General features: G+C 39.2%; 1 protein-coding gene across 1 annotated transcript in view; it reads right to left on the minus strand.

Moving 5' to 3' along the window:
- The window catches only part of RYR2 (ryanodine receptor 2), a 697,632-nt gene that overhangs the window by 289,892 nt on the left and 394,582 nt on the right, over positions 1-13,158 (minus strand). Inside the window, exon 27 of the mRNA XM_039529228.1 lies at positions 3,854-4,001. Coding sequence (XP_039385162.1) covers positions 3,854-4,001 — 148 coding nt within the window. The remainder of the gene's footprint in view (positions 1-3,853; positions 4,002-13,158) is intronic.

Here is a 13,158-nt window from a genome sequence, read left to right on the forward strand (position 1 = left end):
CACTCTCCATCTCACCCTTCCAATCCCTCCACTACCTCATGTTCCAGCTACTTGTTCAAGCCTTGAAGATTCTATGCAACTCTCTCCTCGGTACTTATCTGTTCTTGTGTCTTTTCCTGCCTTCCATCCCCTCTCCTCCACCCTGCCAGTGATGCCAGCCTCAGCAAAACTGCCCCTGAGCTTTCTTCCATGCAGCTATTTATATAGTGCATTTTCTATCCTGGCGGCTCTGCGTGCCCATTGCCCTCGCAGCATTCAAATGCCTCCTGAAAACCCCTAATGTCATAACTCTACGAGAAATTAGCTGACTACTAATAGCAAGGTTGAACAGCAGCTGGGAATAGCGTATATATCTAATTAAAAAAACCACACTAAACGTCACCCAACAACTTGTATGTTTCACCCACTGCCCCTACACTTTGTCTGATTCACTGTATTTTTAGATTCTAAATAGTTCTGTATCTTCTTCTTATGTTTGTACAGCGCCTAGAACATTTGGGGGTGCTACTGGAAGCAATAAATGACAATTAATATGGATACAGCTGAAGATACTCCATTTGTTTAACCAAGGCTTTAAAAAAATATATATATATCATGAACCAAAAACCAGAAAACCACTAGAGGTCTCTAAATCCTTTTACAATACACTTTATGGAATTTGAATGATGAAGAGGGGCTTCCCAAAATGTTTCAAAGGAAAACATCCTATGTCAGACAAGAAAACCTTAGAAAGCAAAGATTCTGCAAAACAATCACTTTATGTTTTTAAAGACGATAACTATAACATAGCAGTTTAACTATCAATTCATAGTATTGTTAGATTCTAAAAATGAATAAAAAAATCCTGCCACAAGCTTTTCAAATACCTTGAACATATTACTTAGAAAAATGCAGGTTTATTCTTCATTTGCATTTATTTAATATTATTATTCAAATTTTATTAAGTCTAGGCACTAAATTAAGCATTTAATACATTGACACAAAAGCTATGTAATATGCAACTGGAAACACCCAATTTAGTACAAACATAATAAAATAAATAAAAAAACAGGAGCCACTTCTGAGACACTTATGCATGAATGCTAGGGTTAAAACCATCTATTGTACATGTGAACTGTATGCGAGTGTGTGTGTGTAACAATTGCAAAGTAGACCCCAAGAAGGAGAATCCATATCCCAACATACATCACAGGAGAGTCCTCCATGGCAATATAAATCTCCACACTACATTGCAGAGGATGCAATATCCAATGTACTTTAAATAAATAAAAGAGTAGGATATTGATAGGGTGAATTCAATATAAAATTATCTTATTTCACCTCATTAAGATAATTCCTAGAAAAACCTACTGAATATGAAGGTTTTTGCATAATTTTCTCCATCCCAGCAGGCCCATATATTAATTGCAAAATAATTTTCATATGCATCCATAGTCTTTCTCCCATTACCTTTATGGCTCCACCCTCTTGCAAATTTTATTCCTACTAAGAACAAGAATATTTTGTGTGTATTTCTGTGGGTAATGGCCATTCTTTCTTCTTGGCAGCCTCATATGTACCTTGACCTCACCCACTTTCCCAGCACAACACCCTATTAAGCTCCTCTGCAATGCCAGTCAAGGAGAAACCTCAAAGCAATTTCTCCCTGAATTCTCAGAGGAGAACAATGGAGGTAATCAGGAATTTTTTCTTGGGCATTACCATTTCTGCTCTTAAAATTTCTGGCCTACACCTATTTGAATCAGCACCCAAAATAGGGTTCTGAATGTTTAAGTCTTATAAATTAGGTTTAAATAATGCTTTCTTTTCATGATTCTTTCCTTCAGGAATGTTGTAAACACAGAACACTCTTTTTAATAATACTGAGGAGAAGTTAATAATTGAGACTTGTGAGTTTCATTCTACAATTCTACCATAGAAACACATGCCACACATCTTGAAAAATAATTACCTTTCGGCCCTAATGCAATCTACTACCTAGCTGAGAGTATTGTTATTAAAACATATGCAGTCTTACATATTTAAGTGTAGTGAAAAGCATAGTTGAATTTGACACCTGTTATTTAATAAGCATTGCTAGTGGGATAGTGGTGTACAGTACATACAGCAACTCTCAGTCCTTAGTTTGCCATCTAAAATGGACTAAAAGCACACTTCAGACACCAGACATTTAGGGGTAATCTCAAAGTGGTACAGGTATACTGTCTTAATGATTTAATTATATACTTATGTTTTGATGAAGTTAGGGACGTCTTCTTAACTATCACGGAAGCACACAGAAGAGAACCATGCACCAACATGCATACTCAAACCTATTAGTTTATTTCCAAAGCCATGTATCCTAGAGCAAGCTTTATAATACATAATAATTAAAGCTTCCCTATGAAATAGTTTCTCTGTGTATATCCAGTTTATAATTTCTGATTTTTCCCATAATATTTTTTCCCCTGCAGCCAGTATCTATTTTATTTCTTTATACAGCTGATTTCTTTTAAGAAGCAATGATAAAATAACATCTCCTCTGAGAGGCAGGTTATCTCCGGAAGGTATCAAATGCCAACTAAGGAAATGATGCAGGAAGTGTCTTCACACTCTAGATGTTCTGTGATTAGAATACTCATGAGCAACACTGCACAGTCTGTTCATTATCTGTCACTATCAAACTGACTGGGAAAGTGACCATTTTTCAAATGAGGGCACTCACAAATTGATCAGAACTCCTTTCTAATGGCTCCCTACCATTAGCGCAATCATTTAAAAACTATCATAAAAATGGTGTCACAATTTACAAGAATTTATCACCTGTTTTCTTGTCTTTGAGATTAGTCCTTGCATTGGACATTAACCAGTATGAAACACTGGACAACAGCTAGCTTGCTACTTGCATAAAAGTAGTTGAAAGAATATAAAGGGTCATTCTTTCTTGAACACGTGTGTAACATCTGGTACTGCAGCCTTTAGAAAAGTTATGTCCATACATTAAGAAAGTAAACAAATCCTCAGCTTTTAGAGAAAAGTATTTCAGAGCCAATGATTTCAAACAAACTAAGTTAAACTGATGTGTAGGAATAAAATAAAGTTGTCTAGAGACACATGAAGTCTCATTGACATTCAGGTCCACACTAAAGGATCCTCTGAAGTACTGGGAATTACATTACTGTATTAAATTTCCTACATACAATATATGTAAATTGGTACTGAATCTGACTACAACCAAGCAAATTCTGAGGTCCTTACGAAGTTTACACTGAGTTCTTTTACTCTGTTCTTCAATGGCTCTGCTGTGAGAGTTTGATGTAGAGGTTGAGGCAATGCTTGATTCAGACACCAGTCCTTGGGAAACACTACCATAAGGCTGAAGGACTCAGACGATTGATTAGCATAACCCAATGGCCTGGGAAGACCTAGCAGAGTCTCTGCATGCTGAGGTGTTTTTGGACACAGAGCCTTTCTGGGTACCCATTCCCATCTCTGGAAAATGAGACATGGACTGGATGCAGGGTCATCAGGCAGATCAGAGCTGGAAGACAACCTCATGCCACCTCTAAGAAATGAAGCTTAAGGCAATTTTCCTTGGCAATTCATGTGCTGCTAGTGAGTAACTTGAACGTAGAGCACTTCCCTGATTTGGAATAGACATTGTGCTTGTTCATCAATGAGAGATGGACACAGCTTGAAGCCAGTGGATCTGGTCATCCTCAGCAGCCCTGCAATGGCTCAGGAAACTGTTCAATGAGGCTAAAAAAAACAACCCCCCTAATAAACTTAACAACAAATAGATATGACTACATCATTACCAATACCTATTGAAAATTACATGGATTCTAGAGATTAAAAAAATTGAATTAAATACCGTGATCTTGATCAGGAGCCTCAAGGTTGTAACCGTAGCCAAGAAGGGTGCGGACGGCCTCCCGGAGGCTATCTTTGTTCGACTTCTTGGTACGATCATCCAAAAGGGCATACGGGACAAGGCGGGGGTTTCTTCGATTCTTCACATCCTACATAAGGATAAGTTATTAAAAATCATTACAGTTTCAGAGAGACCAAGCTAAAACAAAGCATTTTTTTTTTTTACAAATAAAATTGGCAGGACAGATAAAATGTACAGTAGCATCCGTTTAAAAAATATGATTTGCACAAAGTAAAATGAAGACCTGCATAACACCACACACACAACAAGCATCTTGCAGAGGAAATTGAAGTTCTGAAATTGATTTGAACACTGAATTCAAAAGAAGCAAGTTATTCACAAATATTGACATTTAATGGCATGGCAACAATTTTCTTTCATTTTCCACCAAATAATTTAATGGATATATGTTCGGGCAACACCAAGTGTGAAGATCAAGAACAGAAATGAATTGTTTACAATCTAAGATTTTGCACTCTCTTTAGAATGGGGATCAGTTTTTCTTCTGTTTGCACAGCAACTAGCACAATGGTGTCCTAGTCCATGCCTGAAACTCCTAGGAGCCGGCATAATATAAATACTTGATAAATAATAATAGGGCCAATCTTGCAATACCCAAAGTGAATGGCTGGTTTGCCATTCATTTGAATGGCAACAGGATCAGTCCCAAGATTTTTATCTTTATGTAGAAGAACAGAAGTGCCACAACACCAAAATCTAAAACAACGGCTGCTTCTAACGTGAAATACTCAAGGCATATATTTTTCCAAAAGAAAATATTGGATTTTACAGTTCCAGTAAGAATCAACGTATAAATGCCCTTCCCTCAGTGTGGTGCTATACTGTGGAATTTTGTTAGCATAACATAAGATATATGCAGCTCTCTGCTCCCAGTAGAATGAAGCTATTGAGTTCAAGTTTGTTTCTAATATAAAATTCTTTTTTTTCCCTTTGCTAAGGTAATTTCAATTGCAAATGTTGCTTATATGGTCTATTTACTACACATTATGATAATTCTATTAAGTATTATAATTTGCCTCTCTACATTTTTACTTCTGCACTTAAGATAATCTATTGGCAGTGGCAGAAGCAGTGCAATAGATCACTTCATATCCTTGCTAGTTGTGTAGACACTACTTTTTAAAAGTTGAATCTGCCATAATAAATTGACTATTGTATAGGAACAAAAAGCAAAGACATTGGGAACTTTCTACTAATGGGAGATACCAACAATTGTGCAAATGAAAATATCACAAAATATTGTCTTAGTATTTTATTTTATTATGGTTCTGATTTTCAGAATTTTTCAGCTTTGCCCCTGTACTCTCTCACACACAATTTTGCATCCTCAAACAGCAGATACATTTTGGTAGTACAAATACTTGTGGCTGTTTTCCTTCATTAGCTATGACATATCTAGCTATCTGATATAGTAGTACCCTGGTAACTAGACACTTGAGTGTACTAAAATGTGGTTTTTGCCTGCCAAAAGGTTCAATTAATTCCCAGTGCAAAAGGGATATTTGATCTTTCATGTGGATTTTCTTACTAGGACAAGCCACAGCATAAAAATGACATAACCTGGATGTTAAATGTGCCATCAAGGGGATAACAGAATATGAAGCAGACACACAAAATGTCAGGTGCTGCTCTCCCCAAGAATGTTATAGGTCACTCAGCTGGAGGAGCAGTGACACTGTTGGTGTAGAGATTTTTTTTATGATGAACTATAAAGAGCCCTTTTGTGGCTCTCTATCCACACATTCTCAAACCATTTTAAGGATGACATCCTCTCTTCTTTAGACACATCATTTGGTACATGAGTATTGCAGAACATGGCACCTCAATAACCTTTAAGTTCCTTTTCAATTTATACATAAATTCAATCCTCCTTACTCCCCTAAGGACTAATGTAATGTAAAGATTGCTGGGACAGAGAAGGGAAAATTTGGTCTAACCTGTGAATTTTCCAGATTTGACAGTCTGATTCTCCATTGGAGGACTGCATTATGTGCAGAGGTTTTCTAGTAATTACTTGCTTTGAAAAGTTATCATTCTATCAAACACAACATTAGTAATTTACACCTGAATTCTGGCTTGCTTAAGGAAAAAAGCATGGGGACTAGAAAAGTACCTGCAAATATATGCAGGGAACAGAGCAGAGAGATATAGGAGGACATGAATTAACATGTTTGAGCAAATATAGTGGAAATGTAGGTTCTAAAGACTCATATCAGGCAAACAATGCTCCATACCAGTGACAGCTATCAGGAAATAGGCAGAAGGGATGGCTCAAAGAAATGCACACAAATGAGTACAATGTTAAAACTCCTATTAGAAACAAAAGGATCAGGCCCATGAATCCTTCACAGTAGAAAGACATAGTAAGGTGTATATGTGCATACATGCATGTTATAGGTATGTGGCAGGCACACAGAATGGATAAATGATCCAGTGAGGGCCACATCATATATAAAGAGACTTGGTATGAGAAATGCCACATAAAAGATAGTATGTAAGGGCGTGAGGCCGCAGAAGCATCCATAGAACATTGCCCGCAGCAGCACAGAATAACAGTGTTAAATGGCCAGTTTGCACAAGCAGCTGTAAGGAAAGCAACTATTTAAAAGATCCAAAAGGAATCTCACAGTCAGAGTTGTGCACTTTAGAGGTAATTTAACAACGAAGTGCCATTTTCCTATATAATCCCCTACTAAATGTCTTCTGTAATGACATGCAATAACACAGCTTTCAATGCTGCAAGGTATGAAACAACTTATGAGTATGGTATGCAACTAGGTTAATGAACCTATGTCTTGTTGTGCTTGGACACTGTTATGGAGTTCAACAGAAGTGCAGGTCATCATCTAAGTGGTTTAAGGAGAAGACAGACAACTAGTCACACATTACAGTGCTTCTCAAAGAAGAGGAAATAAAAGGAACCATAGAAAGCATGTAATAGGAGGAATATTGGAAAGACATGGATAAACAATTGACATGGTCACAAGTTAAGTGATTTAGAACATCAGGTATTCATAAATATGTTTTCCACAGCGGACCTAATTATTTCGTTCTCATAGCCACGGATGCTGACAACATATGGATCAATAAATTATTAGCAGTCACTTCTATCACTGAATTTAAAGAAAATTCTCTTGAAAGTGGATTCTATTTAGTATCAGAGGAGCTATTCCAATAAAGTACGATGCAATACCTCTTCATTTGGCACTGGTACAACCACAGTTAGAGTACTGTTTCCAGTTCTGACACCCACAATTCAAGAAGGATGTTGGTAAATTAGAAAGGGTTCAGAGAAGAGCCATGAGAATGATTAAAAACTATTCCTTATAGTGATAGACTCAAGGAGCTCAATCTGCTTAATTTAACAAAGAGAAGATTAGGGAGTGACTTGATTACAGTCTGTAGATACCTATATGTGGAACAAGTATTTAATGGTGGGCTCTTCATTATGTCAGAGAAAGGTAAAACATGATCCAATAACTGGAAGCTGAAGCTAGACAAATTCAGACTGGAAATAATGCAAATGTTTAAAATTTTTAACTATTGGAACAATTTACCAAGGGTTATGGTGGATTCTCCATAACTGACAATTTTTAAATCAAGATTGGATTTTTCTTTTTAAAGATATGCTTTGGGAATTATCTGGGGGCAGTTCTATGATATGTATTACCCAGGAGGGCAGACTAGATGATCACAGTGGTCCCTTCTGGCCTTGGAATCTATTAATCTTGTGTTTAGCTCCCTACTGAAGAAATTGTCTAAACTGCTCTTTCAATACCCTCATCCCTGTTGAAGAACACATTAAGGAAAGCCAATGATTTTGGCTAACTGCAAGTGTAAGCAGTATGATAGATGCTATAGCAGTTTGGCTATTAAGCCTCTCCCCTTACTCGTCACTAATCATTGTAAATTGTGGCATGGGACTTGCAGGAGACAATGGCAAAATGGGGTATGATTGCATTCAGCTATTGCATAAATAGGATCCTGCTCCCAGATATCTTGAGTAATGTCCCCACGAATAGTCCTTTAGCAGGCAATATTAGTACTATAAAAGAGAAGTACTGGGGTAAATGATCCTATTCAGAAAATTCATTTATCCACATATGATCCAAAGAAACACAGTTGTACAGAAGGTGTGTAACCCAGTTACAAATTCACCCCAAGGGTTCACACAGAATAGTACCTTGAACCTGCACTCCATTACTGTGACATGATTATACAAGAGCTTCTCCCATGTGTCCTGCCTGTGGCACAAATGGTGTCTATGCAGTTTCTATGCCAATCACCATTGACATGATTGTCTGCAGTTCTATCACAACCATGGCACATTAGGCCTGTGCACAGCGCACCGAATGAAAACTGAGTAGTTTATTTGCACAATACAAAAAAGCTTTCTGGTTCAGAGTAATACATGTGCCCTACACTCCACATTTAGAAATATTCTAGTTCACCATGTCAGTTTGTCCACAATGTATGGTGTCATGTAATTACTATATTGCCTTGGTTCTGAAATTTGTTTAGTCACATAATTCCTGTATATGGTATCTGTATACAAATGGTATTGTCACTGCCACCGTTGTCACGTTTGACCTTCAAATACCACTTTACACTTCCAAGACATGGCATATACGTAATCTGTCTGTTTATGATGCTATCTGGGAAATTCATTCCACTTCTGAGAGTTACCACTTTTTCTACTCTTACTAACATGAATTTACTGTTTTATATTGTAATCTTATGACAGAATTTGTCCCTTACAGAATGTCTTACTGATCTAACAAAACAGCAAAAAAGGAGCATGAATACATTTGTATTTTTAGAAGGTACGTAAGTATCAGCTGCATCATTTTTTCCCAGTAGAAGCCAATGACTGCCTCTGTTCCTTTTGTGGTGTCACAGCACTAGAATTCTGTGTATCTCGGTATTCGTCTAGCTAGTTATATATACCTCCTCCCCTCTTCACCAAAATATCTGAACACCACATGAGGGAGGAGGACTTGATACTCCTATTCAAAGGAATTAATTAGCTTTTTGTCTTTTCAGTGCCTGTGCTATAAATATGACACATTGTTTAGCGATCTTGGGGATTGATATTTATCATGACTGTTTTCCTTTAACCATAAACCATAAATTAAGATATGATTTTTTCAAAGCCATGTAATTAAAGTATTGCCAAAGTTGTAGCTAATTCTGTTGAAAAGTGTCTCAGATGTATTCACCTCAAAAAAGAAATCCTATTCCTAAATTCCACTTTAGGAGGTTAAATTCTGCTTTTGGAGCTATGTCTGCAGCTCCCATTCAGGGACAGCTCCAGAGTTTTTTCTGCCCCAAGCAGGAATTAAAAATAAAATTAAAAAAAAAAGCCGCAATAGCGATCAGCTGTACCGCTGCCGCTTCAGTCTTCAGTGGCAATTTGGCAGCTGGTCCTTCGCTCCGAGAGGGAGTGAGGGACCCGCCGCCGAAGACCCGGACGTGCCGCCCTTCACCGTTGGCCTCCCCAAGCAGCTGCTTGCTGGGCTGGTGCCTGGAGCTGGCCCTGCTCCCATTACCTTTAGTGGGAGATGCACATGAATACAGGATGCAGGACTAGTCCCCGTTGATTTCTAACTAAAGTAAGTTATGAATACAGCAGTATCGATAATGACAGTATAAATAATGTAAAATGTAAAGTCATGCAATGCCAGTATTTTTTTTTTTTTTTTTTTTTTTTTTTTTACAAAACACACCTCTGTATACCTTAATAAAACAAAATCAATTTTCACAGTTTAAAAGAAAAATACATGACAAATTTTGAGTTGGAGGTATTTTCCTACATTTCATTCACCTGTTTGTTCTGATCAATTCCCCCTTCTTGTCTCAACAGGAGGGAAGTTTGGTCAGACCAGCACAGGGTTGGCCAACTCCAGATCAAACAGAGGTTTCGAATATTTTATATACCGTATGTGACTGAAAATTGTTTGACCCTGTCTTCATACAAACCCACAGCTAACACCTGTTATCTACTATCGGTAATTTTTCCTACAATACACAGGGACATGGCAACCTATGCTTCATAGTAACTTTTTTAAAATGTCCTATCTACGTAAAGTAGCAAGAATTTATTTCATGAAAACTACTTTTTAATAACTGTTTTCTAGCACTCTCATTTTTGTGAAGTAGTGTCCTCAATATCTGGGGTCCTTCTGCAACAAAACATAACCATCCTGAAGAATGAGAAGGATGCCTTGCTGCAAAGTTATTAGATGAAGTAATGTACCATTTCTACTGTCTTTGAGGTCAAACTTTATAAAAAAAAAAAAAAAAAAGCTAGATGTACAACATAGTGTATATAACTGAACACAGTGTCTCTAATTATAACATGAATATGGCCTAAATCCTACTTGTTATAGGCATATCTGCCCTGTACCCCCACCCCAGTTGCCATAAAGGGGGCTGTAGGTGTTCCCTGCCTCAGTTTCCCCTCACCAGAGTTTTTTCTCTCTCAGTTTCCCATGGCTCAAGCCCTCTGGCAGGGTCACTCTGAGTTTAATCCTATATTTGGGTAACAAAAATCCAAATAAAAATCCCAAAGAAACAAAAGGTTCTTCCTCCCTGCTTGGACTCCTCTTCAGCCTGCCCTCTGGGGTCAGTTCTCAGTTCCTTCTATATTACCTTTGAGTGTCTCTGGCTCTGAGATAGAGCACTGACTCCCAGACTACTTCACTGGAGTATTTCCAGACCCTCCTCCCTATGGTTTCTCCTTCAAACTGAGTTGAGTTTTCTCAGCCCTTTCATGAGGCCCAGGTGTTTCAGTCTGTCATCTGGCCCTAAGTAATCCAGCCCCCTTAGGCTGGTAGGCAGCTAATTACAGCGCACAGGAAGGACCAAGTGAACAGAGCTGGTGAGCCCCAGGTATCTTGCACTGTATAGTGGCAAGTAGCCTGGTAGGCCCAGAGGCACAAAAAGGGAGCAGAACTAGTATATTACTGCTCCGCTAGGGCGTCAAGCTACAAAGAGCCAACACAGGAGCTATCAGCAGCCCCAAACATGCTACAGAGCTCTACGTCATGAGCATCCATTTGTGCTAGTGCAGAGAAAGGTCTTAGAGGTATGGTGTACTGGAGAAGGGTCAGGTCATAGCAAGTATACCCGTAAGTATGTGGCTAACCTATGTGGACCGTGGAGCGGGAGAGAGTAACAACTGTGGAGGCTGTTACAGTTGACCTACAGTATGTTTACACTGCAATTAAAAGCCCATGGTTGGCCTGTGCCCGCTGAATCAGGCTCGCAGGGCTCAAGGTTGTTGAATTGTGGTACAGATATTCAGGCTTGGGATGGAGCCTGAGCTCTAGGCTCCTATGAGGGAGGAGAGTTCCAGGGGTTGGGCTGCAGCCCGAGCTGAAACATCTACATTGCAATTAAACAGTCCCCGAGCAGAGGTGAAAGTAAGCCGATACGGTACGGTGTACCGGCAAGAGCCGGTACGCCGTGCTGGACCGCTGGCTTCCACGGTGGGATTTAAAGGGCTCTGGGCTGCCCACAGCTGCGGGCAGCCTAGAGCCCTTTAAATCTCAGCCGCAGCTCCAGCGGCTGGGGTGGCGCTGGGATTTAAAGGGCTCAGAGCTCCCCGCTGCTGCGGGCAGCCCAGAGCCCTTTGAATCCCATCCGCAGCTCTGGCGGCCGGGCTGGGGCCGGGATTTAAAGGGCTCTGGGCTCCCCGCAGCGGCAGGAGCTCTGGGCCCTTTAAATCCCGGCCCCAGCCTGGCAAAGCTCGGGGTTCCCCATGGAGGCCAGAGCCCTGGGCCCTTTAATTTGCCCCTGAGCCCTGGGGGGCTCCCAGTCACCTCTTCAGCTGGGAGTCCTGGTTGATTTAAAGGCCACAGCCGGTGCCCCAGGGCCTTTAAATCTCGAGAGGCCCCGCTTCTTCCAGATGAGGCCATGCTCCCCTCAGGACTCTGGCAGTACCAGTAAGTCCTGTAAGTTACTTTCACCCCTGTCCCCAAGTGTGAGACCAAGCCCTGCAAGCCCAAGTGTATAGCTGCAGTGTAGATATACCCTTCGAGCATAGCTTGGGGCTTTGCAGGATAGATTCTGCCTCCCACCCTCCAACTCCAGCAGAGAGAACACAATATTACAAACCCCAAGTGTTTGATAATCATGAGTCAGTCCTTAAAACACCATCAGACTGGCTTAAATATTGTGAGGTTTTAAAAATAATGTATTTTGAGTTCTTTTGCCCTCTGATGTTTGAACCATTAGGATACATGTTTTCCATCTAACCTCTGCAACAAGGGCTAGAAACCTATTCTTTTTTTTTTTTTTAATGAAAACTGAAGATCTTCTATATTCACATGACTCCAGAGTCTAAGAAGTTAGGAACAGCACCAAAATATTGCAAGATTGGGGACAAAATTACAAGAGTTTGCAATAACGTAAACCCCATTTTTCAGTAGGATTTAGACATAAATGCACCCTTACAAACTGAAATAAGTTTATTTTTAATCAGTTTCATCACAAATATGGTTTGAAGTTAGAGAGATGGTGAAGTACTTAAAGATGCTTGGGACAATGAATTATGACATCTCCTAGGTCAAACACCATAGACAGATAGGGATAAAATGACCCATAGTAGAATCCTAATTACTTTTACTGATTTTACCAGAGATATATTTCATCCTGTTTGCCTTACCTATTCAGGTCACAAAGAACTCCCTCAGTTCAGAGAAAATGATCAATCTGAGAGTAAAAATGTTCTTCCTTAAAGGGACACTGTCAAGTACGTTCATATTTTTATATAATATATATATGCACATTTGTTTTTCACTTACCATTGATATTCACTACATTTCCATAAGATAAAAAGATTATATTTTCCTACTTGTTTTGTCCTTTTTCATTTCATAAACACTCATTTGTGCCTCCTGCCTTATTTATGAAGCACAAGCTAATGTGGCTCTGACTTATTTACAGTACTTACTTGTTTGTGATCAGTGTCAGCATTGATGTCAGCACAGTTCTGGGAACAGGATTTATTAGTTAACTTTTGCTCCCTCTGCTGGCTGGCTGGTTGGCTCTGCAGCAGCACAACAAAAATACTGGGTACAGTCATGCATAAACAGTGGCTATCATTTGTTAAAAATTTCCTTGTAAGCAGTGGTGAAGTTAGGAGACGATATGTAGAATCTGGAGGGCATTTCCCCTCCATATTATAATAAAAAAATAGGTTATATTTGGAAAGTAAACTA

This window comes from Mauremys reevesii, linkage group 3 (assembly GCF_016161935.1).
Source record: "Mauremys reevesii isolate NIE-2019 linkage group 3, ASM1616193v1, whole genome shotgun sequence".
In the NCBI taxonomy this organism is placed as follows: Eukaryota; Metazoa; Chordata; order Testudines; family Geoemydidae; genus Mauremys; species Mauremys reevesii.